This window comes from Nematocida parisii (genome assembly GCF_000250985.1).
Source record: "Nematocida parisii ERTm1 unplaced genomic scaffold supercont1.1, whole genome shotgun sequence".
In the NCBI taxonomy this organism is placed as follows: Eukaryota; Fungi; Microsporidia; genus Nematocida; species Nematocida parisii.
In genome coordinates, this window is record NW_013524646.1 from 621,753 (window position 1) to 640,696 (window position 18,944).

The following is an 18,944-nucleotide window of genomic DNA, read 5'->3' on the forward strand; positions in this document are numbered from 1 at the left end:
GAAAACAGTATAGAACAAATAAACAGAGCATTCAAAGATAAAATATGCCAGAAAGATACGTATAACAATAATGCATATTGAATTAGGATGCATTATATGTTTTCAATGCTTTTAATATACGATTATATAAATTTTACACAATTGTATAGTCCATTATATCTATACCATAATATTGAGCAGATTGTGATATAATTAAGACAAATTGGTATAGTATCTAATTAATCTAGAAATATCTTAAATTTAAAATAAGAATTGACCTTTTGATATAAAAATGTCTGTATTAGGTTTATTTTTTTGAATATTATTGCTTCTTTCTTATTATCGGCTGTTCGTATAGAAATGATGTTATCTCAAGAGGATTTGGAGCACCCGGTGAATACTCGGGCATGATTGTTTGGTTTATATGTATGTATATTTTTCTATATGCTGTTCTTACTCTTTTATCTGGGTGAGAAAGGCCTTGGTTTAAATATGATGAGGTGAATTCAATTGTCAGAGTTCTTGTAGCGGTAGTAATAACTGCAAGAACCTCTTTCTCAATTGGTTTATTAAGAACAAGCGGGAATATTCTATTAAGAATGTGGACACATAGCTTATAACCATCAGTAGAACCATAGCAGTTTTGAATGAGATAGTTAGACATGGACAATGCGCCTTTTATAACCCAAATATTAGAGGACTTTAAACTCTCTTCAATAAGCGCAGTAAAGAATGGAAGATACTCACTATAAGAGTGCTTGGCCTTAGTAGACGCCTTTAGTATTAGAATAAGTAACTTAAGTATTGCTGCTCTATTTTCTAGGTTTTGTGTATGGTGATACTTGCTATTAAGATATACAAAAACATCTTTTGTATAGCCACCAGCACTAAAGGCATAGATAGCTATGGCATTATATTTTGCCATTTTCGGGTTATCTACATATCTGTCTATTATTTTAATTGATCTTTCGATGTTTCTGTAATGACAGAGAGCTTTTATAAGAAGGAATTCTTCTGTATGTTTGTTATACGCATATGTTGAGTGTCTCTTTAGCATAGAAAATAGAACTGTGTCCCAGGCCTTCCACCCACGAGAATATCCGTGCATTGTCAGTGCTAGCTTATATATATTAGGCAAAGCAGAAGAATGCGCTTCGTTTATCCAAATTGGAAGTCTATATACGGCTTTGGCAAAAATTGAACTGTTTATAAACTCTTGGTCTATGCATAGAGCTTTATGTAGAATGGCCTTACACGCAGTGAAAATCGCGGGGCAGCTTACTGACTGTTCAAGCTGCGTATAAAGAGAGCAAAAAGACTGCTTCAAGGCAGAGTAATCAGTTACATACTGCGAACAGCTAGTAATCAGGCTGCAAAGATAGTTATGCCCTTCTTGCTTAGTGATCTCTGTAACCGCCCATTTAAGTAGTGTATAAGAAATTAATTCTTTTTTATCATTTGGCAATACGTCTATTATGCAATTTGAATACTCTTCTGCTCCAATCCATTTATATGCATTCTTGTCTTGGAGTATTGATGTGTATTGCTGTAGTATGCCAGATGGAACCTGTACTTTTGCCTGATATAGTGCCTGAATAATCACAGGTGCATGGACAGACATATTTATAATCTCCTTAAATAAAAAGGGTAGAATGTGTGGATTCTTCACTGCCCTACTTATTACAGATATAGTTATATGCCTAGGTATGTTTTGCATTTCTAGTATTTTATATATACCAGGCATTCCTATCATCTGTATATTATGTTCTGTAGAAATATTATGTAAAATAATGAGATATTCTCTATTCTTTAAAGAATCTTTGTTATTCTTTTCTAAAAGAGAAGAAATATGCACCATGGCCATATTTATAAGAGTTATAGACTTCCCTTCCTCTAAAAACTCCAATGTATATGATAAAGCCCCAAGTACACGTGGGTTGTTGCTTTTTATAAATAAATTATATAGAAGTTCGCTGATTGCCTTTATATGAACTGGTGAAAGCCAGTTAGACTTAAATGCGACTTCTAAGAAATGCAAGAAACTTGTTAGTACTCTGGAAGATTTGGTTCTATTAGAAGCTTCTGCGGGAGATTCGTTCTTTTCTACCGCATTCGGCGATTTTTGTGTCTTTTTCGCCAATATTCTGTTAGACTGTTGTGTAATGATCTTTTCGAATGCATGAATAGGCAGTGCGCTTGATGAATTCAGTCTATGAAATATACTCTTTTTAAAAAGAGCATGAACCGTGTGGATATAAAGAAGAATACATGGTTCAGAGTTTACATGGACTAAAGAAGAAAAATATTCTTTTCCTTCAATAGATGTATAAACAGAAGAAAGAAGATCCGACAGATATTTTGTATATTTTGTGTCATCTACAAGCGATTTGATTGCACCTATAATAAGTGTGTGTGTAAACCTTGAAATAGTAGATTTTTCTATAGATTCACGTATTTCTATTTCTAACCGGTGTTCAAGCAGCTGGCCTACTTCTATAATTAAAGTTATATGCGGCTGTGCCTGTTTTACACTGCATGCAGCCCAGTTAAATGCCTTACTGAGAAGAAATGCCCAACTCTGACTTGGCTTCTCTAAAAGTGCCTTAATTATTACAAGAACATCTTCTGGATGGGTTTTCGTCAAGTTTTTCAATTCCCGAACTCTCTTTTTATCAAAATATATTATAAATTTATGTACTGTTGAGTATGCTGTGTCCTGGTTCTCTAGTTCTTTCATTGCAGAAATTATACAAGTTTTCTCCTGTGGTGTAAAGCTCAAGCTAGAAATAAATTCATAATCATAATTGTTGTGCACTATTCCTATTGACTCTGAAAACCGAAAAAGAGCTGTAAATGCGCGCGAATTGGTGCGGGTACTCTTCTTCTTCATACAAAAATTTATTTATTCATTAGTTTCACTGTATTAACGCACTCAATTTCCTGCTCATCATCCAGTGCCCATAGGTCGTATACCTTTATAACCACACACATGGCAGTTACATGCATTAGGAAAATTCCATCTAAATACCGATCTGATAAAAGAACAACAAACTTTCCTAGTATCATTGGGGTAATTGCAATGGCAGTCATCAAACCAATTATTAAAAGCAGGGATGCGTAGCTCCATACTTCAGCATTCAAAATCTTCAGCTTTGCCAGCTGTGTAAACATGAATAGCGCTGAGAAAAAGAAAGGAATCAGATATAATAGAGCAAATAAACCTGCCCCAAGTCTAGAAGTTATAGATAAAAGCGATCCAAAAAAGCCAAATGTAAGAGAGCACATGGCGAAAAAGGCTGCAATTTTAGAGCAGGAACTAGCCACTCTGTTTGGAAGCATCCAAACCAGGCCTGTGCACATCGCAGAAATAAAGCAAGTCATAGTGCATGCCGCCTGAAAACTTACTATTGCTGAATATAGTATATACCAGGAAGACTTTATCAGCCCAGACGCAAGAACTAAGTCAAATATTAGAGATCCAAGATATACTCTTAAAAATATAAGCATTTCTTTTCTTGCAGGAAATGAGTACTTTACTTTTGTTCTTTTGAGTAAAACCACAGTTAGTATAATGTTAAGTGTTATTGCTGCTATTGTGTATACAGAGTATATGTTTATTCCTAGCATAGAGACTGCCCGCGTTGGGTATTTGGCGTGCACGGTGTTACGGAATAAAATTGTACATGCTGGAAGAGATACCTGACTACATATGTGAGTCATGTCTACAATTGAGCTCATCTGTTTGTTGTGTGTATATTTTTGTGTATTTATATATAATAACAAATAATAAACTAATTTTACAAATTACTATTTTTCTATAAAAATAAATCTGTACATAATAGAAATAAATTCAGAAAAATTGAAGCTTTATAATTTTTTTACAACCACGCCCAAGCACATATTTAAACAAAACACACAAACACAATCAAATATCTTCAAATAATACAAAAACATTATTGCTACAGTTAATTTATCTACACACAAACAGAAAACAACAGAACCTCTATAAAACACCCAAAAATTTATTAGAGAAGAGTGTAGAATTATTAGTTTAAGAAGAAAAAAACAAGCACCAAAAAAACAATGGTCACAAATATATACTGCGTGCTGCGAGAAAGCGCCATTTCAACATATGTAAGCGTATGAGAGGGAGGTATACTGCGCACAAACCCTGTTCCAAATAACATAATAAAGGCAAGAAGCATATCTTCATTGTTGTTTGTACTGATGCATACAAAAAACAGTGAAAACGGGGGAATCAAACTAACATAAATGCTTCCCGATTCATATGTATATTTTAGACTCCAGGAGATTAGTTGCATGCACCCCAAAAACAGTCTATACAATCCAAACTTATTTTCAATACCAGCAGCTCTTTGAAAGGCAATGTAAATAAATGAAACATTAATAGACAGAGCAATTGCTGTAACTCTTTCCCTAAGTGTGCCATTGGTTTCTATCTGCGTCTTCTCATTTAGGAATGATCTGTAGTCCTCTCTAAACTCGTCAATGTTTAGCTCTTCTGCCCCATTAATGTGAACTATGCATCTATATAAGTCTTCATATGCATCACTTTTTTGCTCTGCTTCCGTGTATCGTTTAAATATTTCCTCGGGCGTTTCTATAATAAACCTGTAGGAAATAAATGTGCCAAAGCAAGCACACACAATTGTAACAAAAGGCGTGCACAGCGTAGAGGCGGCAAGCGGCCAGAATCGAAAAGAAAAGAAAGCAAGAAAGGACATCCATCCAGCAATAACATTTGATAAAATAACAACTCGTTTCTTCTTAGTTTTTACACACAGGGACAGACAAAAAAGATCAACAACCAGGCGATAGTATGAAACAATTAGGCCAAGAAGAAATGCCTGAATTGTGGGAATAAACGAAAAAAAGTACGGAGCCATTGAACATGCGCTGCCTATCATAAAGCGAATCTTGTAACTTATAGGCACTAGAGCAAGATACGGTCCAATCATATACCCAACGAAAGAGCAAAGGATGTACTTTTCTTTAAGCAACCTTTGCTCTGCAACAAATACTGGAAGGGTTAGAAAAGATGCCAGCAGAATCAAATATCGCATATTCATCGGAATGGCCTCTTCCCTTTTTACAATATCCATATAAACATAAACAAGCAAGTAAATAAGACCATGGTAATTTTTGTTGAAAACACACGCATTATTTTGTATGTAAATCTGGCAGTGGCAGATAAAAGAATAAGGAAGAGCACATACGTATACTTTAAGTTAATTATTTTAATGTGGGTTTATACATTTTCTTCTATTATAACAAAACTTCTTTTATATTAAAGAGCTTTCTAGTATAAGTAATATAAATTAGAGTAAAAATTGCTATTTTTCATTTTAATATAGTCAAATAATGAATAATACTTGAGCTATTTCATATTCCATAAAAAGTAATTCAATTCTCAATTGAGTATTAACATATGACTAACAGCCCTGCCTATTTACATCTTATTATTCATTCTTTTTCATCTTTTGGCTCGCCTTTTATCTTTATCTTTTCTATGCATACTGTTATGCGCATGCATGTTTTATTCGAGTATTATGTGCTCTGAGTATTCTCAGATTTAATAAAGCAGCAAGTGTACTATAAATAGAAAAACAATAAAGATCATAGAAAATTAAAGCTACAAGTAAACCACGAGAAGTACAATATAAAACCCACTTTATATAAAATGAAATCCACCATTTTCTTTGACGGCTCGTTCTAGCTTATTTTTTAACTCGCTGTAGGATTTGTACTTATAAAGAACAATTCTTCTAAAGCAAGTGTTTGCAGTGGGAAGGAACCCCTGTATATTCATTTGTGTAATTATTATACACTCGGAATGAGATCCTGGAATACTCTGAAGAGAGGAAGATCCAGTTATAAATCGAAGCACATTTCTCCTGAACTCTTCATTAGAGTTTTCTAGAATATGCCAGAAATTCATTACTTCCTCTGTCTGGAATGTACACTCTCGGTATATTGCAAGTGTTTTTAGGTGTTTGATAGAAATATGGTCAACACCGGACAAGAGGCGCTCTAGCTGGTGAGGCTGGAAATTGTATATGTCATCAGAAACCGCTTTAGAAAATCCTTGGGCCATGGCAGGGTACCCCACCCTTTTCCCGTAGGTTTCTTCGTATATAAACTCTTCAATGAACTCTTCCTTGTTTGCATCTGTTACTTTTTTCCCAGATTTTAATACAAATTCCATCTGATCAACTGAGTTGTTTTTTATCCAGTCTAAGCTAGTTTTAAGTGTTTCATTGGCTATATCATTAGATGTTCCCTTCTTTTTAAGCAATGCCATATATAAAGTCCTTGAAAAGCGCACACTAATCTGAACCTGCTGGAAGATCACATGGCCAATAAAGAATCCTACAAAGGCGTAAAATTCAGTGTCAGATATACTGAGAGCTTCCATTCAGGATCTATTTTCTCTGTCATTTCCTCTACTGTGGCAAGATCAAATAGCCCACCAGATAAAATAAAGCGTCGGTCCTGCACAAGCTCATTTCCCGCAAGCTCAAAGAATTCTTTTCGCAGAGCGCCATGGTCTTCTCCCATTTCACCAACAAACTTAACAGTTATTCTTTTGTATAAATCTTTTTTGTAGTACGGATTGGCATACAGCTTGTAAAAGGAATATAAAATTGAGTCACGCGACACCTCTAATGAAACATGGAAAAATATTGAAATAAACATCTTTGGAGAGCTTCTGAGCCTACGAAGATTTCTCAAAAAGTCTTCATCTTCTTTAGATCGCGTGGTGATGCCATCTTCTAATAGAGAAAGTGTGTATCTGTGTGCCTCTGAAATAGCATTGTTCTGCAGAATTGGAGAATACCCAGTTGTTTCAAATGTTTTTGGGTTAACTTTGTATGGAGAATCGTTATATAGGACTCTCTTGATCAAATTGTTCTTTGTACTGTGATAGGTTGAGAACTTTTTAATATTTGGTATAGGAGTGTGCGGGTTTGGTGCTATAAGCCGCAGCCCATTCATTTCATGCATGGAAAAGTATTCAGTGTCCATTGCTCTAAACGAAATAGACACTTTGTACTTTTTAAAAGAAACTGTTGTGGTTATAGAATCAATCCCCAGGGGGAGAGACATTGTTTCTTTATCTAACTTCAGAACCAGATATATTTCATCCTTTGGCGTGTTTGCTTTAAATGCCAGCCCAACTCTGCATTCTTTTCTGTTTTTTACTGTAATTACTGGAGAGGACAGCTCATTAGATTTAATACTTATGGATAGTGTTGGAAATGTGCTAAGCCACGCAGGGAGATGCCCTCTTCTCTGGATTTTGACTTTATCGACTTCAATAAGCATAAATAAATTTGAAATTTTATTTTTGTAATGAGCTTACAGGAAGAAAGGAAAAAGGCGCTAGACTATTTAGCACAGCTGGGAATAAAAGAGACAAAGGCACAGGAGCTGATGGAAAACAAAAGAGTCAGAAATGTGATAGAAAAGATTGAAATGCAGGTAGAGAAGCCAGGGGCGCTGGAAACGGAAAAGAAAAAGCTATTATATAAGGTTATTGAGCTAGCACCAACGGCAGAAGCAGCGGGCAAATATGTAGAACTGATTAAAATATCAGAAATAAAAACAGAAGTTGATATAAAAAACGCAGATAGTATCATTAAAAATGGCGCAGAAGAGATGAGTAACCAAGAGATTATAGACCGTATGAAGAAAAACGTGCCAAGCTTAGTGGAGATGGAAGAGGTTGCATCTGCAGTGATTGAAGAGAATATGGGGGAGGCAAAGGCCAAGGTGCTGAGAGAGTTAAAGCACCATCCAAGACTGCAGTTTGTTGCACCAAAAACAATTCTTGAGTTGATGAGTAAACTAGAGATTAAAAGTAAAGAAGACCTTAGCAAGAAGAAGATAGAGCCCAGTGGCGAGGGATTGACAGAAAAGGCGATTGAGGAATTGCTTGAAATGGCCACCCAGGTGCAGCCGCCCACTAGACTAATAAATAAAAAATATCAACAGCTGACAATTCCAAAGGATCTGCACAGTAGTAAAGACAGAAAATGGACTAGATATCTTGAAGGAGAGATGCAAACGATGCACACTCCATTTACTAACTATCAGAAAAATAATGATATTCTTAGAGAGCACATTAAAAGAACAAAGGGACAGGTTCGAGTTCGTTTCCCACCAGAGCCAAATGGTCATTTACATATTGGGCATGCAAAGGCAATGAGCATAAATTTTGGGTATAAGGAATTTTACAATGGGTGGATATCCTTGCGGTATGACGACACTAATCCAAAGGCAGAGAAGACCAAGTATTACGAGAAAATAAAAGAGATGGTTGAGTGGATGGGGTATAAGCCAGACGCAATCACGCATGCATCAGACTACTTTGACAGGCTGTACGAGTGTGCGCTAGATTTAATTAAAAGAGGGAAGGCGTACGTATGTCATTTGAGCCGAGAGGAAGTGGCTGAGAAAAGAAAAGAGACTATGGCTACCAAAATAGAAGAAAGTGCAGCAGAAAAAGAAAAAATCATCAGTCCATGGAGGGACAGGTCTATTGAGGAAAATCTAGAGCATTTCCAAAAAATGAAGGAGGGGCATTACAACGAAGGAGAGGCAGTCCTAAGAATGAAAATGGACATGGAGAGTGACAATCCACAGTTATGGGACTTAATTGCGTATAGAGTAGTAAAACATCCCCATGTAAGAACAGGCGATAAGTGGATTATTTATCCGTCATATGACTTTACACATTGTTTGACTGATTCATTCGAAGATATAACCCACTCTTTCTGCACAACAGAATTTATCAATTCTCGGGAGAGCTACAACTGGCTGTGCGATGCACTGGATTTATACCGGCCTGTGCAGTGGGAGTACTCCAGGCTGAACATAACAGGCGCTCTTCTTAGTAAGAGATACATAACAAAGGCAATAAATGAGAAAAAGTTCACAGGATGGGATGACCCGAGGCTTAGCACACTGGAAGGACTTCGCAGTAAGGGAGTGCCAGCTTACAGCATTCGCCGCTTTGTAGAGTCACTGGGAATAACCACAGTAACAAGTGAAATTCCTATGCACAATCTTGAGAACATCATTAGAGAAGACCTTTCACTCTCCTCCAAGTCAGTTGCTATACTGAGCCCACTGAAAGTTATTACTCCCACTGGGCCGATTCTAATAGACCAGAAAGACTTTAGAAAGGGCGAGCCTATATCCACATTCTACAGAATACAGAGAGGGAACACTGTTCTGTTAAAGAACCTTGGTCCACTTACGCTGGTGGATGAGGAGAAGCGAGTCTTAGAGAAATCAGAGAATCCACACAATGCAGTGATTCCCTGGCTTGGCACAGATTCTCCCACAGCCATATTAGAAATAGTACAGGATAAAGAAATAGTGGAGTATACAACAGCCCGTGTATCACAGGAAATATCCAAATCCCCTGTGGGTGTATACTGGCAGTTCTTAAGAATAGGGTTCTTTGTTAGGATAGAAGACAAGCAGAATCTTCGCTTTAGAATGGTGGTGGGGCTCAAATCCTCTCCTCTTTTAGAATAATCTGTTATTTATTTCTATAATTGAAGATAAATTATAATTCAAATTTCGCCTCTGTATATTACTAGAGAGTAAGAAAGAATTACTAAACTAAATGAATAAAGAATTAAAATATTTTTAATATCTGCTATACTATGCAGAATATATTACACATTGCATAAAATAATTTGGTATAAATCAGAGACAGAAATATGTATAATCTAAAATTTATCATTTTTATTATTAGATCAGTATTTATTCAATATAATAAATATTTGCAGATTTGCATAAAGATAAAAGACATTTTACTTTTAGAATCAATTCAGACAAGGCATATAATAAGCTCTTAGAGTTTTATTAGACAAGAATTAGTATACAATTAAATAAGCCACTAAAAGAGCAGCTATACCAAAACAGCTAAATATATTGAATAGCCGGAATTCTTGTTATATACCAGAGCAGAGCCAACAGAGAAAAGGGCAGGAAAGAGCCAAGGATAAAAAGAGTAGCAATTTCTATTGTACATAGTGATATAATATGCAAGCCATTCCTGGGTTTATTAAGGAAGAACGATAGTATACGCAAACTATATCCAGTAGAATACTCTTGTGTTACTCCAGTGCAAATGCCGTAAAGCATTCTCTATGAGATGATGAAGGTAATTTAGACAGAAATTGTACTATTAGTGCTTTAGTGTGAAAATAGACAAATATTCGTATACTCTTTATTATTGGGTTATTTATGCCTCGAGTGATGGAACAAAGAAACTTCCTGTTAGTCCAATTTCCTTTATCATGTCCATTGTTACGCTGTCAACTTCTATTCTTTCAACATCAATGATACTCTCGGATGGAACGTAGTTCTCGTTTCTTTCTCTTTCCTCTTCCTGTGCTCTGATAGACACTCCCTTTACCTTCTCATATCTTATTCTTTTCATAAGTCTAGTGGCATATCCAGCAATCTTGTTTCTTACTTTCTTTCCTTTGATGACAGATGCTGTGTCAAGTACGTCTCTGTTCTCATAGAAATCAATGGTGAGGTTTCCGTAATGTTTCTCAACAAATTGCTTGGATGCATTCTTTATAAGCTTTGAACTGACTCTTCCCATTTAAATTTTAACTGGGGTGTAAAAATTTAAAACTATATAGAAAGTTAAGTAATTTATTGTACAAAAATGCCATTGAAATTACATTTTTGTATGTGTACAGTGGCCTTTATAGTGCTGTATCATATTGTCTCTTCTAGAAAATGATTTTGTGCATTTTGCATTCAAACATTTAAAAGGCTTAGCACCGGTGTGAATTATGTAATGTCTTCTCATCCGACTTAAGGAAGGGAATTCTTTTCCGCACCCTTCAAAAGTGCATCTATATAATTTTTTATCGCCAGAAATACTGTAAGGAAATTCTATATCCTCAATATCGCTGTCTTTTTCAGACATGGTGCTCATTCCGTCTGACTTATATCCTTTCTTAGGCTTATTTTTGGTTAAATGTTTTAACTCTTTTGCTGCGCATTTTGCCAGGATATTGAATGGCAGCATATTTTGGTCGTCCTCTTCTCTCCATTCTTCATATCGTTTGGAGCAGTCTGGATCGATTAAGTATGCTTCATTCACGTGCTTTTCTGCTTTTCTTTTTCTTACATTTGTTGTGTTTTCAATCTCTTGTCGATACTCCCTGCCATTTCTTGTGCCCTCCATTTCTTTCCCCTGACTCTCCTTTCACTCTATTATCTACAGATTTGAAAAATCAATCCACCATTCTTACTTGAATTTTCTTGTTTTGGCAACCAATTATTGTAAAAAGCAGAATGCAGTATATAGATGCGCTAGGAAATGTTTATAGAAAAGACAGCAGCATAAATAGGTGGGTGGGCATAGAGCACATGCATATTTTGAAGGAGAAGCCAAAATTGGAGCATGGAAATTCAATCTACAACTATGAATTTTGTGAAAATCTTCCTGTTTCAGCAATTGCTCTAAATCAAACCGATTCATTGGCTGTTTTAGACAGCTTAGATAAAGAAACATCTATGTATGTATTGGACACACTCTTAAGCAATCGAGCGTACATTCCAGACCATAAAATACTGCAGTGCATTTCAAAGGAGGCCATTCTAGAATGCTCCCATAAAATAGGAGGCAGCACTATTATAGAAGAGCTTTCTAATAGAATAAAAGAAAAAAAGGAGTGCATAGACACGCATGTGGGTGAACTAGTGGAAAAGGCGGTGAGGGTAGGCATGGTGCTAAATAATGATGAATATGCATACAGAACAGTGCAATTTCTGGGTATATCAAAATATCTGCCCAAATATAATTACATGATGCACTCAAGACACATAGTGCCAGTAATAGAATATGAAAAAATAATAAGATATATAAAGAAGCACCCGCTGAGTATATACTGCACAGTAACAAAAGGTCTAAAGAGCCCCATTGATGCCTCCAGACTAGAGTGCAGAATACCGCAAGACACTGGCACTAAATTATATAAAGAGGGCAGGCACGCAGAAGTTCAGAAAGAGATTGATAGCATAATCGGCCTGCCTATTTCTGTTATTGAATCTGTGTTTAGCAAATGCAGGCAGAAGAGGAGAAAAGAGATTATCCAGACAATAAATAGCACAGCATGCGATGTTGGGCTTAAAAGCTGTAGAGACGCCTTTTACGCGGAGGCATTCAAAGGCTCCAGAGCAGCAGAAGAGTCTGTGCATCTAGAAATAAATCTAGAGAAGGAGTATGCCCGCCTAGAAGAAGAAAGAAGGATATTAAGTGACACAGAAGAGGGAGAAATAAAGTAGAATATTTACAGACATGTATAGACTATCTGCAATGTTATGTATGGTTAATAAGAAAGTGTTGTTAGCGCCATTTGTTTGCTGCAGGAGCAGGACATTAGAAGAAATATGGCAAGTATATGAAATAAGATAACTTAAGTTTATTATGCGGATGCTCTCTTAGTTTTGAATCCTTCACTTCTGCTGGTAAGTAATCCTTTCTCCTTCATCATTGCGAAGTATTTGGCCTTTCTTTCTCTTCCAAGCTTCTGTCTTTCAATTCTTGCAGCAATTCTTTCTTGCCATCTCTGTATGTGCTTCTCAGTGATCAGCCTCTGGATCTTTGGCTTTACGACTTTAGTCTCACCACTCTTGGTTGTCTTTGTGTGGGGAATGACGTAGTCTTCCAAGTTCATTACATCGCTGCTAAGGCCAAATAGTTTTCTGATCTTTGAGGCTCTCTTTGGTCCTCTTGCCAGTGGGTTGACAATGTCATTGAATCCCTCGAATACGTGGCTGCCCTCCTTGACTACTTTCAAGTTCAGCACACCAATGTGCTCAGAGACCACATCACCTCTTACACTCTTTCTTCTTCTGAGGCCGTTGTCAGTGCATCTGAATCCAGTGTCTCCCTTTTTAAGAAGTAATCTTACTCTGTCTGGAGTCATGACACCGGGCTTCATTGGGAATCCTTGCTTGTCGGTTCCACCGGTTAACTGTAACAAAAATCCGGACCACTCTGGGGCAATTAACTCTCCCTCAATAACATCCATAATTCTCTTCTCATATAATGCTGATTCTACATTGTGCTCTATTTCTATAACCTTTTGTGTGGTTCTTTCTGGATTTGCAATGCTAAGTTTCATACAGGGACCAAAAAAATAAAAGAAATAATATTTTCAAAGCAGAAAAGAAATGAACTAACTGAAAAAACATAATACACCACAAAAAATACATGCGCGCACCAATACAATCTGTTTGTATGCATCGGCACAGCGAAATGAATGGGGCTATTGGTGCTAGATATGCACAGCAAATTAAAATATAGCTGTATTTATCCAACAAAGAAGCCGAATCTTAATGGAAAGGCAGGAAAGAGCAAGAAAGGCTAGTTTTATATATGCATATGGCTATTTGAAAGTAAGATGAATCAAGTAATATGAAAAAACTGCATTGCATGCTCAGATTTTTATTTTCTTTTCTGCTGATAGTGTGCTAAGAGAACGTCAGTTGATGGGTCAAACTCTGAAGCAGGCTGTTTTTTTTCTACTTTAGCAAGTATTTCTTTTGCTAATACCTTTCCTAACTCTACACCAAACTGGTCATACGAGTTAATGTCCCACACTTTTCCTTGAACAAATATCTTGTGCTCGTACAGCGCAATCAGCATGCCAAGTGTGTGCGAGGTGAGATGGCTGTACATAATTGTAATGGATGGTCTGTTTCCACTGAAGTACCTATCGCCCTCTGTCTCTTTTCCTAGCATAAGTGCTCTAGACTGTGCTAGGCAGTTGGAGACAAGCACATCGTGCGCAGTGGACATTCCCTTGCTGCCCTCTGTGTTTTTTCTTTCTGTTTCTACTCGTGGGTTAATAGGGACTAAAAACTCTAAAAGTGTTCTGACTGTTCCCTGGTGCAGCAGCTGGAAGTACGAGTGCTGCGAGTCTGTACCAACAGTCCCCCATATAACAGGTGCAGTCTGCATGGCAGGCCCCTTTTCAGTGAAATCTTCAGAGATAAGGCGCTCTCCGGCCTTTGTAACAGACTTTCCATTGCTTTCCATTTCACACTGTTGCAAGTATGCTGGGAAGAGCTTCATATAGTAGTCGTATGGGACTATACACTTGTTGTCGTACCCGTATTCATTTATGTATTTGCACTCCACCATTGCATGCAGCATAGGAATATTCTCTGTAATGGGAGTGTTTAAAAAGTGTGTATCTATCTCAGAAGCACCTTGCAAAAGCTCTAAAAAGGCAGCAAAGCCCATGCTCATTGCAGAGGTAAGCCCAACGCAACTCCAGAGGGAATATCTCCCTCCTACATAATCCCACATATCCAGAACATTGCAATCTTCAATTCCAAAGGAAACTGCCTTGTCCTTTGCAGCAGACACTGCCAAGAAGTGAGATTTTATGATTTCTTTGTCTGTGTGGCCAGATGGATAGCTAGAAATAAGAGTGGAAACAGCAACTTTGGCATTTTCCAGCGTTTCCTGTGTGGTGAATGTTTTTGAGACTACAACAAAAACAGTCTCCTCTAGAGATATATCCATAAGAGCTGCATGTATTTCTTGCGAGTCTACATTTGAAACATACCTAAACTGCTTTCCTACATTTGCAGAGGCAGGTGGAATTGCAGATGTAAGAAGGCGGGGCCCTAGATCACTTCCCCCTATTCCTATTCCAATTACATTCTTAATTGTCTTTCCAGAGGCGCCCTTCATGCTGCCATTCTCAAAGTTGTTGCATATAACCTGCATTTTCTCTAATTCCATAACTATTTCTCTCTCTTCCTTTTCCAGGCCATCTGTGGTTCCTGTGCGCATTGCTTGAATCACATTGACAGAGCGCAGCTTTACATGAAGAACCTGTCTGTCTTCTGTATAGTTTATTTTTTTACCCGAGAACATCTCCTTTACCTTGCCTTCGATGTCTATTTTCTCCAGCTTTTCCTGCCACTTTTTGAAGTCGCTGTCATCAATGTGTGTTTTAGAGTAGTCAATGAGAATGCTTTCATTTTTGCTTTCTATAATTTTTACTAGCTTTGCAATCCTTGCATTGTCTGTGAACAAGGATTTAATTTCCTTCATACCACCTAAAAGAAGAAACTATTTATATGTAAGCGAATCTATTACTGTTTTAGATTCTACCAATTACATCTGACACACCTTCAATCAGTTACTACCCATAAATAGAATTGCAGAGGAGTAACCAATCAATAGCCCGAAACATTCCACCATAGACCATTCTAAATATAGTGATGGCCTTTTCACATTCTAATGTCTAGCGATGCAGGATCTTCTAGGCATATAAACCCAAAAACAAAAACATGCATATTTGGAGAGCTTTGCACTTATCCTCTAAATATAGATTTCTTGGCCATAATAAAATTCAAATCATGCAGCTTTCTTGTTTTTATACAATTTCAGTTATAAAGTCTTTTGTCTCTCTAAAATAGTTATTCTTTTAATATATATCTAACTTTATTTCTTACTCATTTGAGCAACTGTACGATTATTCTTATCTGGTTAGCATTTGCAGTGCCTAAATATTGCATTTCGGATTGCCCTGTAGGAAAAGACAGACAGATCAAGCTGCTCCCAATCCTCTTCCCGCAGAAGCTTAAGCTCTCCAACGGTTCTTATATCCTGGCACTTTACCTTCTGTAGCCAGACGTTAAACATCTCTGGTCTTCCGTGGTTGTGCGCAGTTTCCATAAAAAGATCCTCTACGGTGCTTTCATTTGCATACTCCTTCATGCTTTCATCTATCCCTAGCATTTTCTCTTTGAATAGAGTGTATGCCTTCCCATAGAGAACATTCTTCATGGCCCTAGAAGCAAAAACTGGCAGCCCCAACATCTCCCAGTCCTCTTCTGTAAGCATCCGTAAGTCTCCTACTGTTTTTATATCTTGTTTTTTTAGAAGGCTTATCCATCCCTCTGCTATGCTTTTTGCTCTTTTTGCAGACACTGCCACCTCAAAGACAAACTCGCTTATGGGCAGTGTGCTCTTAAAGTCCTTTATATAGCCGTCTCCGCTGTCCTCAGACCCTTCAGTTGGTGTCAATGCCCATGCAGATCCCGCCTCTGATCCTTCTTTCTCTTTGTTTAATTTATCTGTTTCCTCGCCTGTCTGCGGAGTGCTTGGTATGCTGCTATGCCCATCACCAGAAGTCTTTTCTTCTTTATTCTCCTCTTCTTCTCCTGTTTCGCCTATTTTAATGATTAAATTCTCCATGTGAGCCTTTATTAGCTCTATTTCGCCTTCCTCGGCCAGTCCCTCGTCTTCCATCTCCTTCACCACACTTTCTACTGTATCTGCATTTTTATTGAAGAAGAAAGAGACTTTCTTGCTGCTTCTGAAAAAGTGCATCTGGAATGCAAACTTGGTCTGGTCAAGAGTTGATGCCTTTACAGAAACACCGCCATCAGAGTCGTATATTTCCTCTGTTTTCTTCTGCAACTGATCAAGTCCTCTGTCGCTGTAGTACATTTCTTCAATTCCTTCTCCATCTAAATAGTCCTCTTCATCGCAGCGACACGGTTCAATTTCTTGCTCCTCCTCTGGGTAGAAAAAGTGCATGGCAAGAGTTTCCTCTAGAAGATGCGGAGTGTACTTACTGCCCAGTAAAGAAAGCACCACTTCCTTAAAGCAAGGCATGCTTATCTTCACAACCTGTGCAAGCACTTTATACTGCATCTCTTCACTCTCCATATCTGCATCTGAAAGCATTGTGAAGTCGCTTAGCACTTCTCCAGTCCCCAGAGAAAGAAGACTTATTCCTAACTCGCGCGTTCTTTCATCATCAGTCTGCGCCTCTGAGACACAATCCTCAATAATATCTCTCCAAATCGAGTCGCTGTGTATATATAGCTTCCCATCTTCTGAGATTGTTATGCTGTCCATGGCGACTCTATTTTTTATTTGGTCTTTTTCCAATTCTATAACTGCCACAAGAATTTTTCTGGATATACTGCATAGGAAGGGAGTGGGAAGTGCTTCACTTGGTTTATTTGAAAATAACAAAGGAAGCAACTTCTCTCCCCGCGGCTCTGTGATAATTGTAAGAATGCCTTTGTCCTCCCAAACTGCAATGATATTTGGCAAGTACTCTTTGTCTATAATACACTTGTTCTGTACTAGCCGATCAGTGCTTTCTTTTTGCGCATGTATCTCTATATAATCTATCCTTTTAAATGTTTCTGAATCTACTCCATTGTATATTTGAGTGTTCTTTGCGCTTCTCACTTTGTTTCCTTTGATCCATCTTCCAGTGTTTTTAAGCATTTCTAGATCGGCCTCCTTATTAATCCCTTCTCTTTTATCCATTTCTTTTTCTGTTGTTGCTCCGCGCAGCATTGTGTAAAAATAAACTTTTGTAAATGTCTTTTGTGTTTTATGATTTATGTAATGGAAATAAAATAAACTACAAAACATACACAAAACGTTCTAATAACAAGAAGGCGTGATCAGTAAATATGTTTTGGAGCTCTATCCAGCGCAGAGCAAGTGATACGATGCTTCTAGGCATGGGCATAGCAATAAATGGATGGTTCTGTATATATACTTGGTAGATCGCCATCGGATATAATACATATATAATTATATCTGATGAATATATTTATAATAAAATACTTCTGAATAGGTTTATCTAAATACTTGTAAGAAAATAAACTACACATAAAAATAAATATTATGTAAAAATAGAATGCTAATTGGTTTTCGTAGATGTTTATTTAAGTTTAAAATACCCTAAGCTCCTTTTTGCAGAATGAACACTTTCTTTAAAGTCTTATTCTTTCTGTATAACTATTTCAGAAATCTGTTCTTCAAGCTTTCTTATGATTTCTTCGTCTGATACGGTCTTTTCCTTCTCCTCGGATGAGAAAACTAGCTCATCATCTTCTTCTTCGAACTCTATTTCACATGTTGTTATTTCTGCCTCTTTTTTAATTTGTGATATTTCATCCTTTCCTATTTCATTTCCTGTTAGAATAAACTTCGTATGGCATATTTTTTTTATAATTGCTCGGATACTATCCAGTGACTCTTCTGTAATATCGTTATATGACATATCGATCTCTTTCTCTGAAACAAGCTCCCCCTGTATGTATATGTGCTCGGGAAGTGCACTGGCAAGTACTTCCACTCCTTTGTCTGACATCATGCAGTCCGCTATATTCAAATACTCAATTGGCCAAGATTTCATTGCCTGCGACAGTACAGTAGAGCCGTACTCTAATAAAAAGTTGTCTGATATGTCCAAAATACGCATGTTTAACGTGCTTAGAGAAGTCAGAAGGTTTCCTGTGTTTATGCTGTTGATGCTGTTCTGATATATCTTCAGTGCATCAAAGCAAGGGAAAAGGGATAAAGCCTTTCCTAGCTTAGTGGCAGATTCTTCCAGGCGGTTTCTACCCACCTCTAAAGACTCCAATACTTTACTTTCTTTAGACAGATTCTCCAATGCCTGGGACAAGAACTCTCCTCCATCTATTCCTATCCCGTTATTATTCATTACTAGATGCTTTAATAAATGCATTTTTTCTATCATCGGGGAAAGTATTTCCATTCCGTGTAGCGACAATGCATTATCTGAAATGTCAAAGTATACTATTTTCTTTAGTGGAGTAAGATACTTTACAATGCTTTGTAAACTGGGATAGACCTGCTCCTTTACTCTCTGTGTAAAAATACCTTTGAATATTACTATTTCCATCTCTTCTATTTTTGATAGCTCAATAAGCACGGCCTCTAATGCATCGGGTGAGAATGAGTTTTCACTTAAGTCTATCCCCTTAAGAGTCTCTGCCGACTTTTTTATTCTTTCAACCAAACCATGCACATCCTCTGCTGTATTATACATCTTCTTCTCCTCTGCTATACTTATAATTTGCATATTCAAATTTTTCTATTA

General features: G+C 37.1%; 13 protein-coding genes across 13 annotated transcripts; 2 read left to right on the forward strand and 11 right to left on the reverse strand.

Annotated features, from left to right (window-relative positions):
- Positions 1-272: 272 nt before the first annotated feature.
- Positions 273-2,869, reverse strand: NEPG_00432 (uncharacterized protein; the record flags this gene model as incomplete). The annotated part of the gene is made up of 1 exon (XM_013202809.1): positions 273-2,869. One exon carries the CDS (start codon positions 2,867-2,869, stop codon positions 302-304), a length of 2,568 nt encoding a protein of 855 aa, XP_013058263.1. The 3' UTR covers positions 273-301.
- Positions 2,870-2,877: 8 nt separating this feature from the next.
- On the reverse strand, positions 2,878-3,717 carry NEPG_00433 (uncharacterized protein; the record flags this gene model as incomplete). Its single annotated transcript, XM_013202810.1, has 1 exon — positions 2,878-3,717. One exon carries the CDS (start codon positions 3,715-3,717, stop codon positions 2,878-2,880), a length of 840 nt encoding a protein of 279 aa, XP_013058264.1.
- Positions 3,718-4,025: 308 nt separating this feature from the next.
- On the reverse strand, positions 4,026-5,102 carry NEPG_00434 (uncharacterized protein; the record flags this gene model as incomplete). The annotated part of the gene is made up of 1 exon (XM_013202811.1): positions 4,026-5,102. One exon carries the CDS (start codon positions 5,100-5,102, stop codon positions 4,026-4,028), a length of 1,077 nt encoding a protein of 358 aa, XP_013058265.1.
- Positions 5,103-5,671: 569 nt separating this feature from the next.
- NEPG_00435 (uncharacterized protein) lies at positions 5,672-6,415 on the reverse strand (the record flags this gene model as incomplete). The annotated part of the gene is made up of 1 exon (XM_013202812.1): positions 5,672-6,415. One exon carries the CDS (start codon positions 6,413-6,415, stop codon positions 5,672-5,674), a length of 744 nt encoding a protein of 247 aa, XP_013058266.1.
- On the reverse strand, positions 6,370-7,326 carry NEPG_00436 (uncharacterized protein; the record flags this gene model as incomplete). Its single annotated transcript, XM_013202813.1, has 1 exon — positions 6,370-7,326. The coding sequence occupies one exon, from the start codon at positions 7,324-7,326 to the stop codon at positions 6,370-6,372; it is 957 nt and encodes a 318-aa protein (XP_013058267.1).
- Positions 7,327-7,353: 27 nt separating this feature from the next.
- NEPG_00437 (glutaminyl-tRNA synthetase) lies at positions 7,354-9,639 on the forward strand (the record flags this gene model as incomplete). The annotated part of the gene is made up of 1 exon (XM_013202814.1): positions 7,354-9,639. The coding sequence occupies one exon, from the start codon at positions 7,354-7,356 to the stop codon at positions 9,544-9,546; it is 2,193 nt and encodes a 730-aa protein (XP_013058268.1). The 3' UTR covers positions 9,547-9,639.
- A 596-nt stretch (positions 9,640-10,235) lies between these two features.
- On the reverse strand, positions 10,236-10,630 carry NEPG_00438 (ribosomal protein S17; the record flags this gene model as incomplete). Its single annotated transcript, XM_013202815.1, has 1 exon — positions 10,236-10,630. One exon carries the CDS (start codon positions 10,628-10,630, stop codon positions 10,262-10,264), a length of 369 nt encoding a protein of 122 aa, XP_013058269.1. The 3' UTR covers positions 10,236-10,261.
- Positions 10,631-10,708: 78 nt separating this feature from the next.
- NEPG_00439 (uncharacterized protein) lies at positions 10,709-11,224 on the reverse strand (the record flags this gene model as incomplete). Its single annotated transcript, XM_013202816.1, has 1 exon — positions 10,709-11,224. One exon carries the CDS (start codon positions 11,222-11,224, stop codon positions 10,709-10,711), a length of 516 nt encoding a protein of 171 aa, XP_013058270.1.
- Positions 11,225-11,321: 97 nt separating this feature from the next.
- On the forward strand, positions 11,322-12,336 carry NEPG_00440 (uncharacterized protein). The gene has a single exon (XM_013202817.1). The coding sequence runs from the start codon at positions 11,335-11,337 to the stop codon at positions 12,325-12,327; it is 993 nt and encodes a 330-aa protein (XP_013058271.1). The 5' UTR covers positions 11,322-11,334; the 3' UTR covers positions 12,328-12,336.
- Positions 12,337-12,467: 131 nt separating this feature from the next.
- On the reverse strand, positions 12,468-13,169 carry NEPG_00441 (uncharacterized protein; the record flags this gene model as incomplete). Its single annotated transcript, XM_013202818.1, has 1 exon — positions 12,468-13,169. One exon carries the CDS (start codon positions 13,167-13,169, stop codon positions 12,468-12,470), a length of 702 nt encoding a protein of 233 aa, XP_013058272.1.
- Positions 13,170-13,484: 315 nt separating this feature from the next.
- Positions 13,485-15,115, reverse strand: NEPG_00442 (glucose-6-phosphate isomerase; the record flags this gene model as incomplete). Its single annotated transcript, XM_013202819.1, has 1 exon — positions 13,485-15,115. The coding sequence occupies one exon, from the start codon at positions 15,113-15,115 to the stop codon at positions 13,493-13,495; it is 1,623 nt and encodes a 540-aa protein (XP_013058273.1). The 3' UTR covers positions 13,485-13,492.
- Positions 15,116-15,532: 417 nt separating this feature from the next.
- On the reverse strand, positions 15,533-17,386 carry NEPG_00443 (WNK protein kinase; the record flags this gene model as incomplete). The annotated part of the gene is made up of 1 exon (XM_013202820.1): positions 15,533-17,386. One exon carries the CDS (start codon positions 17,384-17,386, stop codon positions 15,554-15,556), a length of 1,833 nt encoding a protein of 610 aa, XP_013058274.1. The 3' UTR covers positions 15,533-15,553.
- Positions 17,387-17,741: 355 nt separating this feature from the next.
- On the reverse strand, positions 17,742-18,926 carry NEPG_00444 (uncharacterized protein; the record flags this gene model as incomplete). The annotated part of the gene is made up of 1 exon (XM_013202821.1): positions 17,742-18,926. The coding sequence occupies one exon, from the start codon at positions 18,924-18,926 to the stop codon at positions 17,820-17,822; it is 1,107 nt and encodes a 368-aa protein (XP_013058275.1). The 3' UTR covers positions 17,742-17,819.
- Between the last annotated feature and the right edge of the window lie 18 nt (positions 18,927-18,944).